Source organism: Macaca nemestrina, chromosome 6 (assembly GCF_043159975.1).
Source record: "Macaca nemestrina isolate mMacNem1 chromosome 6, mMacNem.hap1, whole genome shotgun sequence".
NCBI classification, from domain to species: Eukaryota; Metazoa; Chordata; class Mammalia; order Primates; family Cercopithecidae; genus Macaca; species Macaca nemestrina.
In genome coordinates, this window is record NC_092130.1 from 64558245 (window position 1) to 64581602 (window position 23358).

Here is a 23358-nt window from a genome sequence, read left to right on the forward strand (position 1 = left end):
TGGGAGGTAATCTCTCTATCTTTGGGCTCCCATAGAATTTTATTTTCACTTTCTTATAGCACTTGCCACATTCTGCTCTGTTACAGGAATTAGTTTGTGTTTGCTCTGCTATGGGTTAATAGGTTCCTGAGGTACCAATTCTTGCATTGAGTTGTAGCAGGACAATTTTAAAAATTAATTTCATTTTTTAAAATTAACAAGTAATAATTGTACACACTCTTAAGGTACATGGTAATATTTTGATACATATCTTGTATAGTGATCAGATCAAGGTAATTAGCATATCCATCATCTTAAACGTCATTTCTTTGTGTTGGAAACATCAATATCCTCCTTCTAGCTATTTGCAACTATATATTATTGTTAACCATAGTCATCCTGCAGTGTTGTAGAACACTAGAACTTATCCCTTCTACTTTGCTGTTATTTTGCATCCTGCTTTTTAAAAATAATTAATTAATTTATATATTTTTGAGACAAGGTCCTGCTCTGTCACTCAGGCTGACATGCAGTGGTGCAGTCATAGCTCACTATAGCCTCAAACTCCTGGGCTCAAGTGATCCTCCCACCTTAGCCTCCCAAGTAGCTGGGGCTACAGGTGCACACCACTGTACCTGGCTATTTTTTCTTTTTAATTTTTTTGTAGCAATGGAGGTCTTACTATGCTGCCAGGCTGGTCTTAAACTCCTGGGCTTCAACAATCCTCCTGCCTCAGCTCCCCAGAGTGCTGAGATTACAGGTGTGAGCCATCACACTTGGCCTTACCTAAGGTATATTTAAAAGTCAAAAACCAAATAACAGCAGTTACTGGAGATGGTATGCAGCTGACACATTCTGTTAAGTGCTACCCTGTCCTGCTTTGGTGTGAAGGCCACTGCTGGAGGGGACAGAGTATGCCATTGTCAAGTATAAGAAACCACTAGGGGAGTTTCTAAAAATGCAGTTTCCTGGACTCACCTCCAGATAGTCCAATTCTGTGGGTCTAGGGTGAAGACCAGAAATACACACTTTTAACAACGTTCTCCAGAAATCTGGGGGATTCTGATGCTGAAGGTCTACAGAGAATACTTGAAGAAATATCATGCTCATTACTATTATTGGGAGTTTCTTCTACTATAATTTACGTGCCTAAATTATTTCTTAGTAACTTTTTGGAATTTTAGTCTTTCTCCTTTGACTTTGTTTCCTACCCTGCACCAAACCTCTACAAGGAGCAGAAAGAACACTCAGCCAAGAGTCCTGAATTCTAACCTTGCTCTGTCATTAACTTGTACTGGGCTATTGGGCTTCTAGCTTCTTTGGGCCTCAGTTTCCTTATCATTCAATTAAAGGATTAAAAACAAAAACTGAGCTCCATAGAACCCTAGGATTCCCTAGATTTGCCCCAGACTCAAACATTTAGTGTGGGGTGAAGGATAGACTAAGTGGTCTTGGATTAGGGCCTCCCAACCCTCCAACTCCTCTAGCAACCAAACCAGCCAGGCTTTGAAATTTTACTGTACATCTTGGGATTTCAATAATGGTTTTGCCTGCCTAATTACTTCCTTTTTTTTTTTTTTTAATCCACAGGGTTTAAAGAGGTCTTTAAAGAATACTTTTGATCTCTGCTGTGTCTAATTTCAGAAACTCTGGCACATGTCTTTTTTGTGCAATTTTTCCACTCCACCATATGCCTAATCTGTGGTAGCCAATTTTTATTAGTCTGGGGATGAAAGATTCCCTTCTGGGAAGCATGTTGTATTAAGAGCCAGGGGCATGAGTGGGTAACATGGGCATTGTGACAATCAATGTTACTGGGGAATCCACTCAAGAATCATTTAAGCCTAATTGCCAGAGAAGGACAGTGCTCCATCTATTTTTTTCTCAGTCTCCACCAGAGTAACCACTCCCCCACCGTTTTACCCCCGTTAACAGTGATGTTCCTGATAAATGACTTCACAGTTGTGGTGTAGACAGAGACAACAGAGTGTTCAGAGAACACACAGAGCATTTAAAAGGTAGATTTCTGCTCTGAGAGGCAACACAACGTCTTAGGACAAGATAATCCCTCTAAGTTATTTCTCTCTGTTCAAGAACAATGTGTTATCACCCCAGCAGGAAACCCCTGGGGCTGGGCAGCCACAATCAGCAAATAAGGCAGAGAGACATCCTCCCAGACTGGGCAATGGTGGCTATGTGCAGGCACAGTAGTTGCCTGTTAACAGGAAAGGGTGAGACACCTGCTTCTCGGTGGGAGCAAAGTTCTTCCTTTGCCCAGAGGTTGAGGTACTGAAAGGATTCATGACTCCCATTAATTGAAGAATCAAGGGACACCCTTTCATGTGTATAAATAAGGAAAGTGCAGAACAAAGAAACACCTGCTATCTCTGGACATGTTGGAAGACACAAATGGGACCTGTCCCAGATTGCCAGCATCATCATCTGCTGGAAAGCCTCTGTCCCCCTTGTCAAACTCCTTCTTTACAAAACACGGCCTAGCAGACAAGAGCATTTATCTGACCCTGGTCTAACTTGTCCCCACAGCCATCTTAATCATTTGTTGGCCAATAGGACATATATTATTATCACAGGCAGCCCCTAAGTTGGCTGTCACAATGTGACCAACAGAAAAATAAATAAATACCTACAGCTCATATATATATATATATATATATATATGCACATACACACATATATAACTTGCTGATATATAATTAAAATGTTTTTATTCACAATACAATAAAATTTGCCCAAATGTCAGAGAACTCTATTAGGAAACTAAGCTTTGGGGTTAAATAACTTGTAGAAAGTCTGCTTTGATTGATTTAATGAAATCAATTCAGTAAATACAATAATGTATTTATTCAATAGACATCTGTTGGTCCTTTTGAGGTGCTAGACCTTGTGTAAGGAGTTGTAGCAAATCTAAATGGAATACAGCCTCCATCCTGAAAAGGAGTATCTCTCTCTCTCTCACACACACACACACACACAAGTACCAAACCAAAAAGAATAATGACAAATGTCATGAAAGAGATATGAACTGAGGACTATGGGACCTGAGAGTGGGGAGATTTTCTGCCTAAAGGATGGGTTGGATCTTTACATTTAGACCTGAGGAACAGGGTACTGTAGGGAGATGGAACGTCTTAAGGTGGCCAAGGCTCACATACTTCTGTATCTCATCCATTTAAGGAGGCTTTACTAGTTTGGAAAGTTGTGAATCCAATTTGACTAGAGGGCATAGTGGGAGTGGAAGGCTGAGTAGAGAAGCAGTGGGCAAAGGCTGAAGACTTTGGGTTTCATTCTGTAAACAATGAAGAGAGATCCAGACATAATAGTGATGTGATCAGAGCTGAGCATTAGGAAATTTTACCTGGTTCTTTGTGTAAGTTTGTTGTAAGGAGAGAACCGAAGACAAGAAAGTCATTTCAGAGGTCCCTGCAGGAGCTTTGACAGGGAGATCTAGACTAGGAGTTGACAGTGGAATGGACAGAAAACAAGGGGACAGAGGAGCCATTGCAGAGGCAGGATTCACAGGACCTGATTGTGGATTGGCTGGAGAGAGAAAGTGATCAAAGATTACTGTGAAATCTCCACAAGGCTCCAAGGAGAAGGGATCTTATACATTTGACCCAGACAAGTCAGGAAGAAACATATCTTGGGGAGATAAAGTGAAGTTTGATTTTGGGCAGTGTCATAGGGAAATAGGATTTATGAACTGGTCTGATTTATACTAATTCTCTTATCAAACTGAATTGCGTTGTTACCCATAGCATATGACCAGAAGGGACATGTGGGTGAGAAGGGGCAAGAAAAATAAATGCAGGCAATGACAGGATCCAAGATGCTTTATAGGGATAGCCTATTCTGCGTGAATGTCTCAGATAACAAAGTGCAGAATCACTAATTTGCTTGGGTAAATAGATTGTTATGAAGCAAACACAGCAGTCTTCTTAGGTACATTGTGGGAAGAATCATCATATATTTTTCTTTCAGAAAGAAGAATCCCCATGAAAATCATTAAATGTAGTTTTAATGCTTCATGAAAATCTAGTTCTGCTTATTTTGTTATACTTTATCTTTCTCCAAGATACAAATACACCTGCATATGTTAATTCAGTCCTTGTTTGCAAGAACATCAAATTCTTTCCATCTACAATATTTTAAGATAGACGCCGTTAATCTGAGCTGTTAACTGCGTTTGAGTCTGATGCATCTTTCCGTACCCTTATCAGATAACAGCAGGAAACTGACGTAGTCCCAAATGGAAAAAAATTGTTTTTAATATATAGGTATCAATTTTAGTCTGGGAAAGTCAAACTCAACCTCATTTCTTCTAACTTCAAAATCCAAAATGCTTGGAATCAGAACTCTATTACTTAACAAAGTAATTTTCACATATTTCTTTCAGAATAGCCATGAAATGATCTCTTTTTACCTCTTTCACCCTGTCTTCACAAAATGTAAAGAAATCGATGAACAAATTTATTTAAAGACATTTCAATGATTCCAATAAACAATGGTCCAAATAGCCAGTCTAGGTGGGAGGTGAGATTTTAGAACGATCCTGGGTCATCTCAGCATGAGAGAGTAGCTTTGAAACTGCACAGCAAAGTCACATAGGGAAGAACTAATACAGGGGTCAGGATGCTGAAACAAAAGCCTCTGGCTTACCAGCTCAGCCCGACCTGGTCCTCTGGGCCTCAGAGTATCTGAACAGGCTAGAGTAAGAAATAATAAATAATAATAAATATATGATTAGAGTAAGAATAAAATAAAAATGACTATTGTAGCACAGCTACTTGTGCCAGGCACTGCACTGCATATTCACATATTATTTTACTTGATCTTCTCAACAGTCTGTGAGAGAGCTGCTTTTATCCCCATTTTACAGATAAGGACACTCAAAGACTCAGAGCAAGCTGCAAAGGGGCAGATTTCCGACTGGGACCAAGTTCTATCTGATTCCAAAGTTCGTGCTCCATGCATTCTGCTGCTTTGCCTCTCTAGCAGGTTTTTTCTCACAAATTTGATCAGGAGACCAGTAAAGCATCCTGATCTCAGGCTGTGAAATTCAGATGCTAACAGCCAGGAAACTGAGCCCTTAGGCATTAAACTTCAGAGGCTCTTCCCAAATTTCCCTGGCTAGTGACTCTTATTTTAGAAGTTCTCACTTTTCTATCCCACTGGAGGTCATTTTCTAATTTCTCATAGTCCTAATAAATACTTTCTACTATTGAATAAAAACAAGATACCAAAGGGTTTTGTTGCCCTCTGCTCATTCTTACCATGTTTTTGCTTCTTCAGTGACTAAATAAGAGCTTTCAAATGCTAAGCTTCCCTTACCTCCCACCTTTCTCCAATTCTTATTTACTGAGATCCTTTGATATTTTTAGTTCCACACTACTATTAGATTTTTCTCTCATATGTCTTCAATTTTAAGACTTTATTTGGCATTGACACTAAAAATTCCTTATCTCTGTAGCACTATTTATTCATATTTAACCAACACTATAAATGTGCATCACTCTTGCATCTTCTTTTGAGCTCCCCTGAGCTTGAGGTCTCCTTTCTTAGCATTTGCCTCAGCTAAGATATGTGCGGGAATATATTATCTAACTCGTAACATATTCACCAATAGGTTGCTTTTTATTCTGAGAAGCTAATGGCATCTTGGCTGACAGTAGGCTTCTTAGACTGTGCTCCTTTCATTTGACATCCTGTAGATATTATTCTACCATCCTCTGGCTTCCATCACTGCATTTGAGTAGTCTGATGCCAATCTGAGATTTTGTCTTTTGTCTGGAAGAATGTAAGATTTCTTCTTTATCCTTGCCATTCAGAAACTTACTAGGCTGTATCTAGATATTGACATATGACTTATTTTTCTAATCCTGCTTGAAATTTAGCAAACCTTTCCAAGGTGGTGACTTCAGTCTTTACATACATCAGAACTTTTTGTTCTTTGTTTTGAAATATTTCTTCCACTTGATTAGCACACCATTGATTGGATTCTCAACTGCTTCTTTCCTCTCTTTCCATTTTTTACTGGATTATTTAACTTAAAAACAATGCTTCATAGTCACAGAAAGTCCTTTTTATGCTTTAAAAGAATCCTCTTGAGTGGGTGCTTATTTATTTGTTTATTATTATTTTAGTTAAAGTTGTCTTTTGTTTCCTCAGCAATTACTATAGTAGAAGCTAACCCAATTCTGTCTATTTTTGCTACACAATGAGACACCACTTTACACCCACTAGGATGGCTACAATATAAAAATCAGATAACAAGTGCTGATGAGGTTTTGGAGAAATTGGAACCTTCACACACTGTGGTGGGAATGAAAAACAGTGCAGTCACTTTGGAAAATGTCTGGTAGTTCCTCAAATGATTAAACATATACTTGCTATATGACCTAGTAATTCCACCCCTAAGCAACAACCCAAATAGCAACAACCCAAATGTCCATCAGCTATAAATGGATAAGCAAAATGTGATACATCCATACTATGGAATATTATTTGGCCACAAAAAGGAATGAAGTACTAACACTTGCTATACCTGGGCAACACAGCAAGACCTCATCTCTACAATTTTTCTTTAACTAGTTGAGTGTGGTGGTGCACACCTATAGTCCTAGTTACTCAGGAGGCTAAGGGAAGAGGATTGCTTGAGCCCAGGAGCTCAAGGCTGCAATGAGCTATTATCACGTCACTGCACTCCAGTCTGAGCAACCAAGTGAGACCTTGTCTCAAAAAGAAACTTGCTATAGCATAGATTACTTTGAAAACATTATGCTAAATGTGAAAGAATCCAGTCACAGAAGACCACGTTATATGGTTCTAGTTATGCCAAATGTCTGGAATCAGCAAATCTATAAACATAGAAAGTACATTAGCAGTGCATAAAGATGGGTGTATTAGTCTGTTTACATTGCTATAAAGGAATACCTGAGACTGGGTAATTTATAAAGAAAAGAGGTTTATTTTGGCTCATGATTCTGCAGGTTGTACAGGAAGCATGATGCCAGTATCTGCTTCTGGTGAGGGCCTCAGGAAGTTTTCACTCACGGCAGAAGGTGAAGATGGAGCAGGCACGTCACGTGGTGAGAGAGGCAGCAAGGGGGTGGGAGTACCGCACTCTTGAACAATCAGCTCTCACATTAACTCAGAGTGAAAACTCATTCATTATCATGAGGACAACACTGAGCTGTTCATGAAGGATCCGCCCTCATAACCCAAACACTTCCCATTAGGCCCACCTCCAACATTAGAGGTCACATTTCAATATGAGATTTAGAGAGGACAAAACATCCCAACCATATCATTTGACCCCCAGACCCCCAAATCTCACGTTTTTCTCACACTGCAAAATGTAATCATACCTTCCTAATGGTACCCAAAAGTCTTCACTCCAGCACAAGGTCCAAAGTCTCATTTGAGACTCAAGGCAGGTTTCTTCTACTTATGAGTCTGTAAGGTCAAAAACAGTTATTTACATCCAAGATACAATGGTGGTACAGGCTTTGGGTAAATAACGGGGGTCTGGGGTATAAAGGATGGGGGACAAAACCAGATAGCAAAAGGACACAGGTTTCTTTTTGAGATGGTGAAAATGTTCTGAAATTGACTGTGGCCATGGTTGCATCCGTCTGAATATAATAAAAACCATTGAGTTGTACACTTCAAGTAAGTGGGTTATATGGTATGTTTATCTCTCAATAAAGCTGCTAAAAACTATGTTATTCTGAAAAAAAGAATAATATTGCTAATGATATTGCATAAGAACGATTAAAATAGCTCTAAGTCTGTATACCCAATAAAAGACAAGCAATATTACTAAGTCTTATACAACAGGCAAAATTATATATAAAGTGCCCCAATTTATTATAAACTATATATATAAAACGATATATAAAACACATAAAAATCAATCTCTACTAAAACTTTAAATTTGAGCTAAATATACAATTGCAGTTTAGCAAATAATAAAACAGAAAGCCCAGTTAAATTTTACTTCTAGTTGCCTATATATATACATTTAGAGAAATAAAAAATATTGCATAAGACATACTTTACTATGAAAAGTATTTGTTCTTTATCTGAAATAAATAACAATGATCTAAATTACATATCCATTTTTAAAATGTTATCCCCCTAATGACTTGGCTTTCCTTGACAGCTCTTTGTTTTGCAGAATTTACTTATAAAACTCCTTGTAGTTATAATCTATACTCCATTTCCATTTTAACATGTCATTTACAGTGGTCATATCCAACAAGTTTTATTCTTTTGTCCATTTGACATTTACCAATACAAAATATGCTCATTATGAGCTGGCATACTAGGCATGTACTGGCCTAAAATTAAAATCCCAGTAAGTGCTCTTGAAATTTAATTTGTTGAAGAACATACCATCTTTGGTGACATAACTTGCTTTTCTATTTTTGAGGATTATATTGCATCTTGATCAATGACTTTTTAAAATGTTGTCCAGTGTCATAAAAGAGCATTGCTATGAATTTTTATTCCCTTCCTCTTCAACTGTACACACGATGATTCCTCTTGTTCCCATGTTGAAGGTGTATTTAGTAATATCTCCATAAAAGAATCAAATTCTTCAAGAGATGGTATCAATTTCAAAACATAGTTACAATAAATGCCATAATAATGATCTAATCCAGTTGGAATTTCTTTTCTTGTTCAAAGTAATGTTGCCACTTTTAAAAACAACTTTTGTAGCTACTCCGGAGACTGAGGCAGGCAGATGACTTGAGCTCCCAGGAGACAGAGGTTGCAGTGAGCTGTGATTGCACCACTGCACTGTAGCCTAGGTGACACAACAAGGCCGTGTCTCAAAAAAAGTAAATAAATAAAAACAAAATTAAATTAAAACAACTTTGATAATTAAAGGAATAAATTTTTCAAGTCATTCTCTAATGCATTTAATAATTTCCTTAAACAACTACTTCAAAAACATTGTTCTTTCAATTTGTATAATCCTCTTGCAAAAGCAATTGCAAAATATGAAAAAGAAATAAGTAGCCTTTATTTAATAAACTATTTAAATACTCAACAAGAATTTGGGGGAGTCTTTTCTTTGGAATTAAAGTATGATATCATACGGAGGATTCTCCCATATACATTGGTTAAAGAGAGCCAATAGTTTTTGAATCTGATAGAACAGAAAAATGCTGTTTGTAAGTATAGTAAGTCCTCACCTTAGGTCCTCCATAGATTCTTAGAAACTGTGACTAAGTGGAATTTCATAGAATGAAACTAATTCACCATAGGCTGATTGGTATAAACAAGAGTAAAGTTTCTATGGCATATTTCTGGTCACAAAAACATCATCGAACTTCTGAATAAAGATCCAAAACACTTCTAATACTAAACATTGAAATTAATGTGAACTATACATACTATTAGGAAAGATTAATACAAACAAGATAATTATTTACCCAATTGTTCCAGTTTAGAGTCAAGTGTGGCCGGAGCCTATCCCGCCAGCTCCGGGCATAGGTGGGAACCCACATTGGCCAGGACACCAACCCACTGCAGGGTGCTCTCACACACACTCCTACTGTGACAATTTAGACAACTTTTTTTTATTAACGTTACAAGGGAATGATGTTGAACAAAATGATGTTATTTGAGGACCTGCTGCATAAACGCTGAAGAGAAGAATTTCATAACAATGTCGTGACAATATCAGTAGAAGGAACGTCATATACTATTTGAACAGCATTATGCAGAATATGGGCAGGACAGCCAACTCCTTCCATAGAATCATTCATGCTTTGCTTCAATTTTGACTACACATTTTCTGTACCTGTATGCATACATTGACATGGTCCCCACCAAAAGCTATACAATTTATCTCATGAATTTCTACCTCATTAATAAAGTCCACTAAAATTGTCCAATGTGCCTGAAGTCTTCTCTGGCAGATTTTACTCACAATAGTCTTAAAAACAATCCTTTTTCACAAGAAAAATATTGCATAAGAAATAGGAAATTTTTTTCTGATCATGATTATTTTATTGCACTTGTCTATGCCACAAAAAGGTGAGGCATTAGATCTTTAATAATCTGTAGAATAAATGTAACTATTATATTTTTTATTATTGCTGTAGATTTTGTCCTGGCACTTAAATATTTGCTTGCAGTTTTGGAATCCAAAAATGCTCTGGTAGCAGTACCTTCAAATAGTCATTTGAGCTTTAAGATTGATGAAGACATACACTAGGGAAAGCCATTACAGTTTCTGTTGCCCAGGCTGGTCTCAAATTCCTAGTTGAAGAGTTCCTACTGCTTTGGCCTCCCAAAATGCTGGGATTACAGGCATGAGCCACATCTGGCCTATAGCTGACTTTTTTGTGTGTGCTGAATGAACAACTGCAATTACACAAAGAGCTTGAAGATAACTTATAAGACACAGTAAGAACTGTGCTTGTAAGATAGTCTACTGGAGCAAAGCCAGAGTCGATCTTACATAGGTTTTGAGAATCCTGACATTCAGGGACTGGCAGGCTTTCAGAAGTGAAGTGCCTAGAGACTGAAGGATTTTCGGCTACCTGACTGTGGTCACTGGAGGAAGGCTGCTGTTGACTGGCTGACTGGAGTAAGGCTAATGGAGGGCGGCCCTTGCCTATTGGCTGTTATCTGTGAGTGTGGGGCATCTCAGATTACTGAGACTGATTGGCTTTCAGATGCTTTGGGCTCTTTACGGATTTGCCGCATTTTGGAAGCTTGTAGGGAGGCTGTTTTCTGACGGATTGATGATGATAAGCATGGCCATAGGAGTGAAGCTATGGCTGTTTAGCTGATTTTCAGAGCCTGTGTGTCAATACAAGGTCGTCTGGGAATGAACAATGCTTACTCATTTATGACTTGGAAATGTGGCCAAAAAATAGTGTTTTACTTTCTGAAATATGAAAAATAAGTACTTTCCATTCTTAGTTTCCTCTTTCGGCCTTCTCTTAGCCAGATCTGCAGGAGAGACAATGAGGGATTGTCCAGATGTTTATTTCTAAAGGTATGATTTTTAGCTGGTGTTGCTATTTAAGTAATTTAAGCACTAATTATGGGTGCAGAAAAATAGTGCTAGTTGCTGAATTTTTCTAATTTATTGGGGGAAAAAGCCAAATACAGGGCATTTAATGTGTTCTGAGAAAGTCAATACAGGACACTGGACATGCCCTGTATGCAAAGAATGCCTGGCATCCCTACCAAATACAACATTCTAGTTGCCACAAACATTAAACGTTTTGTGTAACAGTAATAAGATTTTCTTTGTAAAGTGTTTTTAAAAATATCATTTGAATGACCTTAGTTTCTCTAAAAACATCAAATTAAATTAGGCTTATTCCTTTTTTCTGTCTCTCATTTATTCTCCTCAAATTACGTAGAAATCTTGAAGATCTATTCTGCTACGAGGCACTTAGTTTTTCTTTTATTCATTGTGTTGCCAATGATGGTAATAATTTCCCACTAAAAAATTCTTAAAATAAGGTCTGGTTTACCATATAACCCTTTTGCATTTGCTTACCTTTTTTGCTTTATTCAAAGCTATAATTCCACCTTCCCTCTGTGAGATCAATTAACATTACCGGGAATGTGGTTAAGGGCTAGTTTTGCCTTTTTAAAACAGCAAGTAGAAAATTTCATATTTCTTTTGATGTGTCTTAATACAATTTGCAAATCATAAAGCAAAAGTATTTTTAAGGGGGCTTTAAGAAATCTCTCACAGGTCTCTTAATAGAGATCAAATATAGTTAAAATACTGATAAATGATCTGGACAAATCAGCCTGTCCTGTTTCTCTTGGGTGCACAAAGCAGTGGGCAGCAGCTGTTTGACACCCTGGATTGGGCCTGGGGATAAAATGACAAAGCAGTGCTACCACATGGCTGTGAGCTTCCGAGGTGGGTGGGAAAACCTCTCACTCAAAAGACAATGGTTGGAATACCTCCCCTTGGCCACAAGTCCCATCCCACCCCACATCAGAAGTTATACATCTTTTATCTGTTTATGTACCTGGAGGCAAGCTGTAGTCAACTGCAGCAGAATCCACAGACCTGTATATACAGAACCACAGATACAAAGATAAGAACACGACTACCAATCTCCAAACATTTGAGGAACACTGTGAAAGTGAGGCACCAAGCTCAATAAACAAGCAAACTCAAACAGGGTAAATAGAACAAGCAGAAAAGCAGAAAAGACTCCAAAATAGTTGTAATTAATACCCTCAGTGTGATAGAAGAGGCACATTGCATATTCATATGCAACAAGATAGGCAATTAGAAAAATTATTATATAATTGTGGGTTTTTTTGGTCTTTATTTTTTGATCACAGAAACTGTAAAAGCTCGGTAAATAACCCTAATATAAGAATGGACAAATGTAAACATTAATTAGAAGATCTAGATGAAGAATGTTCTCATAATCTAGCACAATCCAGAAGTTCTGGTATCTACCTCAGAGGAGGAGGGGAAGGGAGGGAGAAGAGAGGGAGGGAAGGAACGAGGGAGTGAGAGAGATCAGAGGTAATGGAAAGAAGAAAAGAAAGAAAGAAAAAGAGAGGAAGGAAGGAAGGAAAAAAAGGGAGGGAGAAAGGAAAAGAGGCAAGAAGGAAGGAAGAAAAAGGAAGACAGATTTCCCACATCTGAAGAAAGACAAGAGTCTTCGAATGAAGGGCCCCAATGGATAAGGACCCCAAAAGGCCCTAACGGGTAGGATTTTTGGAAAGCATCCATTAGACACATTCAAATTGTATTCACTATCCATGGATAAAGAGAAAATCCTAAAAGCATCCAGTAAGAAAAAAATCATGATACCTCCAAGGAAACAAAAATCAGATTAACTTTGGATTTCTCATCATTAGCTCTGAATGTGAGAAGATAATGGAGTAATATCTTTGAAATCCTGGAAGACAATTTTGAGCTTAAAAATTTTTGAAAAGTGGCCGGGCGCGGTGGCTCAAGCCTGTAATCCCAGCACTTTGGGAGGCCGAGACGGGCGGATCACGAGGTCAGGAGATCGAGACCATCCTGGCTGACACGGTGAAACCCCGTCTCTACTAAAAAAATACAAAAAAAAACTAGCCGGGCGAGGTGGCGGGTGCCTGTAGTCCCAGCTACTCAGGAGGCTGAAGCAGGAGAATGGCGTGAACCCGGGAGGCAGAGCTTGCAGTGAGCCAAGATCTGGCCACTGCACTCCAGCCTGGGCGGCAGAGCGAGACTCCGTCTCAAAAAAAAAAAAAAAAAAAATTTTTGAAAAGCAAAATTACAACATCTTTTGTCATGCAGGTATTCAAAGGTTCACCACCCACAGATTTTTTTTTTTCTGAAAGGATTACTTAAGGATATAATCCAGTAAGACAGAAAATGAATCTAAGAGAGAAAATGTTTAGCTTACAGAAGCAATAATAAGCCAAGAAATTGCTAAAGCATATAGTTATGTCTAAATAACCACTCATGCATAATGTAAAAAAAAAAAACTAATAGCAATCTAGAAATAAAATCAAAGGCCATTTCAACTAGAAGATATGAAGGATTCAGAAGTAAGTGAAAATATGCTAAAATTTTTCTTTTGTGTAGCTTGACAAAAAAATACAGATTATATCTAGACACAGATAGGTAAACAGAATTTTTTAGGCGAATTGCAACTTTCAGGGTAACCAAAAAAAAAAAGTGGATGTAGGACTTGTAACTTTCAAATAAACAAGAAAAGAGTGGGCAAAAAAATTAATGCAACAAAAGAAAAGAGAGGAAAAAACAAGAAAATGATAAAAAGAAAACAGTAAAAATTAGACAAGAATAAGAAAAGCCATATCAGATTAACAATTATAGAAACTGGTTATATTTCCCCATTAAAAGACAGAGATGCTGAGTAGGAAAAAAGAAAAAATCCAGCTACCTGCTATTTTGTAAGAGATATAAACAAAAAAAAAAGAGAAAAAAAAGTACAAGAAAATACTAAACATATGAATGAACCATTAGTATTAACTATTAATGGACAGAATCATTCAATGGGACAAAATAAATATTTCATACTGGTGAAAGATATAATCCACCAAAATTATAAAACAATGTAGCTTCATAACATATAAAGGAAAAATAGATAGATAACAGAGGATTTGACAAATCCACAGTGGTAACATATTTTAATGCTCTTTTCTTGGGTCAGAGAGAGAAAAATTATTAAAGTTATAAAAGATTTGAATAAACCAGTTGTAAACTCGACCATAGGTAATTTGCATTCTTTTCAAATACATGTGGGGTATTTATAAAAATTTAACATGCATTAAGCCTCAAAGGGAAATCTCATTTTCTAACCACAATGTAATAAGAACAGAAATTAATAAAAAAAAGATAGTCAAAAATAAAGAAACAGTAAACTTGAAAATTAAAAAAGTAAAAAAAAAACCTTTTCTAAGTAATCTTGGGTTAAAGTAGAAATAAAAACAAATATTTGCAATGGGTTAAAAATCAATGTTAATGTAAACACATGTTATCAAACTTGTGAGATTAGACTACTGAGAAGAAATTATGAAAACTGTGTCAGAAGACAGCAATCTCTGATTCTCTTCAATCTGCCTTTTCCTCATTATTGTGGAGAGTCTTTTTTGAAAAATATTGCACGGTAATGATACTATGAAGTTGTGAAAGATGGTTATATAAATGAGAGAGAGGGGGGCATGTTGACCTTTTAGGCATGAAGAATGTGTGGGTCTCACGCAAGGGTGTCCCATCTTCTGGCTTCCCTGGGCCACCTTGGAAGAAGAATTGTCTTGAGCCACGCAGGAAATACACTAACACTAAAGATAGCTGATAAGCTTTAAAAAATCGCAAAAAAAGATCTCATAATATGTTAAGAAAGCTTACAAATTTGTGTTGGGCTGCATTCAAAGCCCTCCTGGGCTACATGCGGGCTGTGGGCCTTGGGTTGAATAAGCTTGGTCTAGAGCAAAGGGGTTTTACCAGCCTTGGCTTTGAGGGGCTAACAGGAGTTGCTGAGCTTGGGCAAGTGCTAAGCACTTTGGCTCCTTGTAGAATGTCCTGCAAGCGTTCAGGATATGGGAGTCTTAGAGATAGAAGGATTAAGTGAGATCAAGAGAAGAGGGAGACTCATGGGGAGGATTTTGTATGGACTAAAAAGCAACTTAATGAGGAGAAATGTTTTCCAGAATGTCCTCCTCTGTATTCCAAGCTGCATTCCAACTAAGACCCTGCCTCAAAAAAAAAAAAAAAAAAAAAAAAAAAAAGAATTAAAAGGAAAAAAAAAAGATCCTTCTGTAGCTTGTGCAATAAATCTTTCTTTCTCTCCATATGCATGTTTGTGTGTGTGTGTGTTTATTTAGTTTCGGCCAGAACACAAAGCCCTGTCCAATTTGTAGGTAGATACGTATATGCCATGTTGTTTCCACAAACGAAAACCGAGCCATTTATAGCACACAAAGGGTTGGTGGCATTGATTATGGAAGTACAGTTGCCAAACACAACATAGCCTAAATCAATTTCTTTAGTGTTATTATATGATGGTGAAAAGAGGCAAGAGGAATTAGAAAACGTCATCGGTTGAACTAAGGGGGGGGGGTAATAGGACAGGAATTATTTACTAAGGATTCATTTGAGCAATTGACATAGGGCAATGAAAGGTTAGGTATGGCTAGAGGAATAGGGGGGCCCATTTTAAGACAAAGCCAACAATCGTGGGCCAGGCTTGTATTGGACATTTGAAGTAAATTGTAAGTAGCATTGAGGATATCAAAGGTTTGGGCATCGAGCTTAAAATTACCTCTAAGCTCAGGCAGGGCTAAAGGGTGATATTGAAGTTCAGGATATGAAGCTTTATGAATTTCTTCTAATTTTTTCTGGACGGTTTTAATTCTTGCAGTATCTAATGGGCCTCCTCCATCAGAAATGTGAATGGGGGCGGTAGTGCTCCAACAAACAGGCTTTCCTTTTTGGCCGTTACAAGGAGACTGTACAAGTTTATTAGTGGATCCTAATACTTGTACGTCATTGATGCCTCCAGTTTGTGTTTTTAGTAACGTGGCCGTATAATATGTTCTATTGCCTGATTTGCATTGTTGATAGGAGGTATAACAGGAACTATGTACAGAAGATTGGAAAGAGCTACAAGGGCATTCTAGGAGCGGCCCGCTAGGTGAGGTATCTCTTGGGGTAGACTTACATTTCCATAACTGGTTTGGCATTAGGTAAGCTGTCTTGCCCATGCAGGTCACCTGGGTGATTCTATCTGACGGAGGTTCAGATATTTGTCCCCCTCTGCAGTCACAAGGCTGGCCGTATTGTTTTCGTAATAATTCTTTTGCCTTACGAGGGTCACCAAAACCTGCATAGACTGTCACTATGTTATATAGAGCGATTATTCTCCAAAGGAATTTCATGTTAGGCTTCATTTTCTGAAAAACAAGAAGGAAAGAACTTCTCAGGGAGATTTATCTTCCCTGGACTGACAATGGTTATGATTTATTTGTCTTACCAATCTTTCAGGCAGCCATCTGGCTGCATCATTTTTTTGTGAGAAGATGCATACTGAGCCTCTTCCCCAAATTAAAACTGGATCGGGGCCATGCCATGAACCATCAAGTGGATCTTTCCATTTTACCATTGCAAACTGTTTTTGAGATTCAGGATGCCAGAAACGGTCGGCAGCCGATTTTCCATGACTGTCCAAATTTAAAAAATTAAGGATAAACAGGGCATGATTGACTATGTTTCTGGGGGTACCCTTCACGGGGTACCAGCTCCCCCCTTTTAATTTTGTGATAATAGTTTTTAATGACAGATGAGCTCTTTCTACTATACCTTGTCCTTGGGGATTATAGGGAATGCCTGTGGTATGTTTAATTTGTAGGGTATTACAAAATTGTAAGAAGATTTTGGCTATATAACCGGGGCCATTATCTGTTTTGATTTGTTTGGGTATTCCTAAAATAGAAAAGCAGTGTAATAAATGAGCTATGACATGTTTGGTGGCCTCTCCTGTTTGAAGAGTTGCACTGATGAATCCACTATAGGTGTCTATGCATACATGGATATATTTTAGTTGACCGAGTTCTGAGTGGTGAGTAACGTCCATCTGCCAAATTTCGTTGGGGATGAGTCCTCGGGGGTTAACTCCTAGATGGGGAACAGGTAAATATGTTATGCAGTTGGGGCATTGTTTAACTATTTGTCGAGCTTGTTCTCTGGTAAGTTTAAACATAAGTCTTAAGGTTTGGGCGTTTAAATGATGTAAGGCATGTGCTTTTTGCGCTTGTTGCAAATTGTCTGTAGTGACTGTGGATATGGTTTTTGTTGCCGTGTCAGCTGTTGCGTTACCTTGTGTTAGAGGTCCCGGTAATCCTGAATGTGCTCTAATATGTCCAAGAAAAAAGGGGAGTAGTCCTTTTTCGGATAAGTTGTTGACATTGTAAAAATAGGTTAGCTGTGTCTGAAACATGTTTAATTTGACACACGGTCTCTAAGAGAGGTATTGAATGAGCCAGGTAGGTGCTGTCTGTATAAATGTTAAGTGGCTGACAAGGAAAAGCTGATAGTGCTGCAATTATAGCTTGCAATTCGACCAGCTGAGCTGATGTATAAGTGGTCTGGAATTTAACGACTACATTATTGTAAGTGTAAGCGGCAAGTCCTGTGGAAGATCCATCAGTGAAAATTAGTAATGCATCATTGAGAGGTTCTTTACTGGTAATATGGGGAAATACAAACGCATGAAGTTTACAAAATTGAATAAGTTTGTTAGGTGGGTAATGGTTGTCAATCGTGCCAGTATAAGAAGCGCAAGCAATTGGCCAGGCTTCCGTATTTTGTAACAGCCAATGGATGCGTGATTGAGTGTAGGGCTGTATAATGGTAGAGGGTTCTATTCCAAAGTATTTTCTACTGTTTTCTCTTCCCAAGATAATTAGATCAGCTATGGCATCATAATAAGGCAACAAAACCTTTTTAGGGGAGGAGGGCAGGTGTACCCACATAATGGGATTGTTCTGCCAAAATAGGCCAGTAGGGGTTATTGTTGTGTTAAAAATAAGGAATATTAATGGCTGAGAATAATCAATACCGGTAACAAATTGTGTTGCAATGGCATGTTCTACCTGTTGGAGTGTTATTAATGCTTCTTTAGTAATGGACCTGGGGGATTTTGGATTAGAGTCTCCTTTTAATATATCAAAAAGAGGTTTTAACTCTCCTGTGGTGAGCTTTAAGTACGGTCGAAGCCAATTTATGTCTCCCAATAATTTTTGGAAATCATTTAAAGTTTTTAAATGATCACGACGTATAACGGCCTTTTGATTAATGATTTTGGGTCCATTAATCTGGAAACCAAGATAAGTGTATGGATCTTGTAATTGTACCTTTTCTGGGGCTATTTGTAGTCCGGCTGCTGTTAACTCTTGTTTGAGTTGGGCGAAGCACTGTAAGACTTGTTCGCCAATTTCTCCTGCTATTAAAATATCATCCATATAATGTATAATATACATTTGTGCCCATGTTTTTCTGACTGGCTCTATAGCGGCAGCTACATATTTTTGACACAAGGTAGGACTATTGGCCATACCCTGAGGTAAGACTTTCCATTGATAGCGCTTCATTGGTTGTTTAAAATTTGTAGATGGAAGACTAAAGGCAAATCTTTTCTGATCAGCAGGGTGAAGGGGAATTGTAAAAAAGCAATCTTTAAGGTCAATAACGATTTTAAAATATTTTTGAGGAATCGCAACCGGTGAAGGCAATCCTGGTTGTAAGGCACCCATAAGGATCATAGTGATATTTACTGCTCTTAAATCTTGTAAGAGTCTCCATTTACCGGACTTCTTTTTAATAACAAAAATAGGTGTATTCCAAGGGGAATTACTTTCCTCAATATGTCCTGCTGCTAGTTGTTCCTGCACTAACTGTTGGGCAGCACTTAGTTTATCATTGAGTAAAGGCCACTGATCAACCCAAATGGGCTCATCTGACTTCCAAGTAATGGGGTCAGTGCACCTTTGGGGTGCAGGTATGTCAGTGGCCTGAACTAAAAATTTCCAAACCCCTTTTTATCAAGTTGTCCTGAAACCAGTATAGGCTGTGGGATACCGTTCTCTCCTTTTCCAAGACCTTTACCTGGGGTGTATCCCTGAGTTAATATTTGTGCAGTAACTATATCATTTGGATTACACATTATAATTTTTATTTGAGAGAGCAGATCTCGCCCCCAAAGGTTAACAGGTAGGTAAGGGATGACAAATGGCTTAATGAGGCCTGAATTGTTTTCTTTATCTGTCCATGTTAGGTATTTAGAACTTTGTTTAGGATTACTGCTTTGTCCAATTCCTCTCAAGTGAGTTAAAGTTTCTGTAGTAGGCCAATGAGAGGGCCAATCTTCTTGTTTAATGATAGTTACATCAGCCCCTGTGTCTATTAGTCCAGTGAATGCCTTCCCGTCTAACCATAAGGTTAGAGAGGGTTTTTGATTTGTAATTGGTTGCACCCAATATATATCTGATGATCCGAAACCTTTTATATTTCTATTAGAGTATTGGATATTATTATCTGTTTTAACCAAAGGTAGCAGGAGTAACTGAGCTATTCTAACTCCTTGAGGGACAGTAATAATACTATCAATAGCTCTGGCCATAATTTTAACTTCTCCTTCATAATCATTATCGATAACTCCAGGGAGGACTTGTAAGCCTCTCATGGTGACACTACTTCTTCCTAAAAGTAGCCCAAAAGTGTTAGGTGGTAAGCGTCCATATATTCCGGTATTTAAGGTTTGCGGTCCCATTTCAGGTGTTAGTATTGTGTGGGAGGTGGAACTGAGGTCCAATCCTGCACTTCCTGGGGTTGCTCTACTAAGTTTTGAAATGGATTGCTGTTGCTGGCTGGAATAAAGCTGACTGCCCCATATGCTTGTTTCGGGGCCTGAGGCTGGCCCCTCATCCCGTTTCCCTGCCTGGGGGGTAAAGGATTTCCTTGAATGTCAGTTTTAGATTTACATTCGTTTGCCCAGTGCCTTCCTCTTTTACACCTTGGGCAAAGGCTTGGGATTTTTGCTTCTGGACTCTTATTTTGGTTTTCACAGCAATCTTTTGCAAAGTGTCCCCTTTTACCACATCTAAAACATCCCCCTTTATCTTTACCTTTGTTAATGAGGAAATCTCTTACTGTTTGGCCGCTAAAAGCGGCGGCCATTGCTAGGCATTGTTGATATGAGGGCCCAATATCTGAACAAAGGCGAAGGTATCCTGTTAAATCTGTTTTCTTTCGATAAGGTCTGATTGCCGCTTGGCAGGCGGGGTTAGCATTTTCATAAGCTAACTGTTTAACATAATCTACACCCGTTTCTGCATTTCCAAAGATTCTACCTGCCGTGGTCATAAGTCTATGCACAAAGTCTGAAAATGGCTCATCAGGTCCTTGTTTAACCGCTGTGAGCGAGGCCCCTGGATCTCCTTTAACGGGAAGTTTTCTCCAGGCCTTTGTAGCAGCAGCCTGGATTTGTGAGAACAGTCCAGGGTCATATTGCATTTGGGCCTGAGTGTCTGCATAATTACCTGAACCAGTCAACATATCAAAATCCCAACCGTTTCCTGCCTGTTGATTTCTTTTAGCTGTATCTCTACAATTTTCAAAGAACTCTGACTTCCAAATTAAGTAGTCTCCCCCAGAAAGAACTGCCCTGACTAAGGTATTCCAGTCTGTAGGAGTGAGCCAATTCTCAGCTACAGATTCCACTATAGCAAGAGTATATGGAGCAGTAGCCCCATACTGAGAGGCAGCAGTCTTTAACTCTTTTATAATAGTAAAATCAAATCCAGTATGATGCCTCCAAGCCTGTCCCTGTTCATCTATGGTTTCCGTGACCGGAAAAACGTCTTTGGGGGAGGAGTCTTCTCTATGTCGGCTAGCAACTAACCCCCCTCTTGGAACATGTTGTCCAGGCCGCTGAAGTGGGCGCAAGGAACCCTCCATAGCGTCTGCGTTAGGTATTTTTTCATTTCCTGTTTTTACCTTTTGGAGCCTAATTATCAATGATTGATGTAACTCTTCAAGTTTAATCTGTTCTTCTAGTTGAGCAATTTTTTGCTTTAATTCTTCTTTGGGATCTATTGCTGCCATAACAATGGGCGCAGAAGCCTCATTATGTGTCTTATTATATGGGGGTGGGTATGAAGTAAAGGGAGGCAAATCAGGGTCGTGATATTTAGCCACCTCTTCCTCTAAATCATCCCAATTTATATCCGATTGATTAGGCTTATTAATTTCCTCCTCCTTTAGAAGCATCTGTAAAATTGGGTATTTTTTTGGTTTGTTTTCGTGTGGTATTTCTTTATCTGTTACAGAAGGAGACTTGATTTCCTCATGATCACTTTCGAGGGAAATGAGATCTTCCTCCGTATCTTGCGGAGGCTTTGTGAGGTTAGAGCGGGAGCTAACCTTTAAAATATGCTCTGTCTGAGCGACTGCAGCCATGACTTGCGGATTGGCCTCCTTCTTATCTATTAAATCTCTAATGAGGTTCCAATAAGAGAAGGCGGTTACAGGAATTTTTTCTGGCCCAAAAGTATTATAATAATCCTGAAGACAATCCCCTACTCTACGCCATCTTTTAATATCAATAGTTCCTTCCTGTGGGAACCAAGGGCAAGTGTCTTTTACAAAATCAAAAAATTTAAACAAATCATTACCTTTAACCTTTACTCCTCGTATCTTTAAAGCCTCTTTTAATTGTCCTACATATATTTGATGTTGGCTTAATTCTTGTCCCATTTCAGACGCGTCACTTACCTTCGATTCTGACGCAGCAGGTTCCCGCGGTGATCGGAAGAGTTTGACTCCTTTTGTCTTTGTTAGCGGTCGACCGTCCTTTGGCGTCCTCTTCCTCACGGAGTCCCTCGTTTCCAGGTCCCTGTTCAGGCGCCACGTATCCCGGCCCGCGGGATAATCAGTGTAGGCCCTGGAGGAGGGGGTGGGAATTTGGGGAACAAGAGACACGAGAAATGGAGACAAGACAGTGCTCTGATCAAGTCTCATTTAATGGCGGTAATGCACTGCCTTATATACACTTGGAAGGGAAGGGGTTGGGCTAAGGCGGAAATGATCTCATTGCCGAGGGCGTGGCCAGGTTAGTTTCGGTTTCTCCGGTCGGACGTCATGTTGCGCTTGCGCTATTAAGTAACAATTTTCCCAGGCGCGGGAAAAGTGAGTGAAGAAGAAGCAGGAAGAGCGCCATCTTTAATGAGGTATTAGTACAGGGGAAAAAAGGCAAAGATAGGGAGAAGGTGTGGGGTGGAAATGAACACAGCTCAGGCATTTAATCCTTAATTATTATTCGCTATGGCCGGGGCATGCAGCTCCGGACAGTGTTATTGCGAGGAAATTATAGGAGGGGACTTAATTTAGATTGGGTGGCCAGGGACCTCCCTAGGTAGATGACATATAGGCTAAGGTGTGGGAAGACACCAACTTCTAAAAAAATGTAAGGATAACGGGGTCCATGTAGAGGGAATAATACATGCAAAGGTCTTGATTCTGATGAGTGCTTGACATGTTCTTGGAACTTCCAGAATACTAAAGTATGTCCTGATCTCTCCCTTGAACACCTGACTCTATACCTAATTATCTACTTGACATATCCACATTTATTTGTATAATTCAGTTTTTTGTCTGTCTCCTATCCACTAAAATGAAAGTTCCATAAAGCAGGGATTTTGCCTGTTTTGTTTCCCTGCTCTGTCTTAGAGTGTTGAAAAGTTCCTGGTACTTGGTAGGTCCTCATCAATATTGAATGAATGAATGAACAGTTAGGAACAATTGCAGGAGTCCAGGCATAAGATGACAGTGGCTTGGTGAAGTGGTATGATAGTGAAGGTGGTGGAGACAGAAACAGGTCAACAAGTTTGAGGTATATTTTGGAGTTCGGCACTAGTACGTAGATGAGAAATGGAGTATATAAAGAAAAGGAAGATATTTAGAGTGACTCATGGGTTTCCAGCTTGAACAGCTAAGTGGATAGTTTTGCCTTTAATAGAAATGGGACAGCGTATAGGGTAAACATATTGATATTTCCAGGCCCTAGCCTACAAGCTTTGTGACTATTTGATAAATGAATTAATGAAATGGTGAATTTAATCACCATAATTGTGTTTAGGCAAAGAACAACTACCTTAATGTGTTTTTCTTTTATACATTTTAATGATATCTTTAGCTACTTCTAGAAGTTTGTTTTTTTTTTAATGCCAGAAAGTAAATATATTAGTAGTAGAATGAAGAACTGTGTTTGGATGACTTAAGGGACCTTTGGCTATAGTGAAATATGGAGGACAGGAAAATTCCTTATGCCAGCAATAACTCAC

General features: G+C 38.7%; 1 protein-coding gene across 1 annotated transcript; it reads right to left on the reverse strand.

The window, feature by feature from the left end:
• Positions 1-15567: 15567 nt before the first annotated feature.
• On the reverse strand, positions 15568-22268 carry LOC139363946 (uncharacterized). The gene is made up of 2 exons (XM_071099192.1): positions 21791-22268; positions 15568-16413 (listed from the first exon to the last, which is right to left on the reverse strand). The coding sequence occupies exons 1-2, from the start codon at positions 22034-22036 to the stop codon at positions 15568-15570; spliced, it is 1092 nt and encodes a 363-aa protein (XP_070955293.1). The 5' UTR covers positions 22037-22268.
• Positions 22269-23358: the final 1090 nt, after the last annotated feature.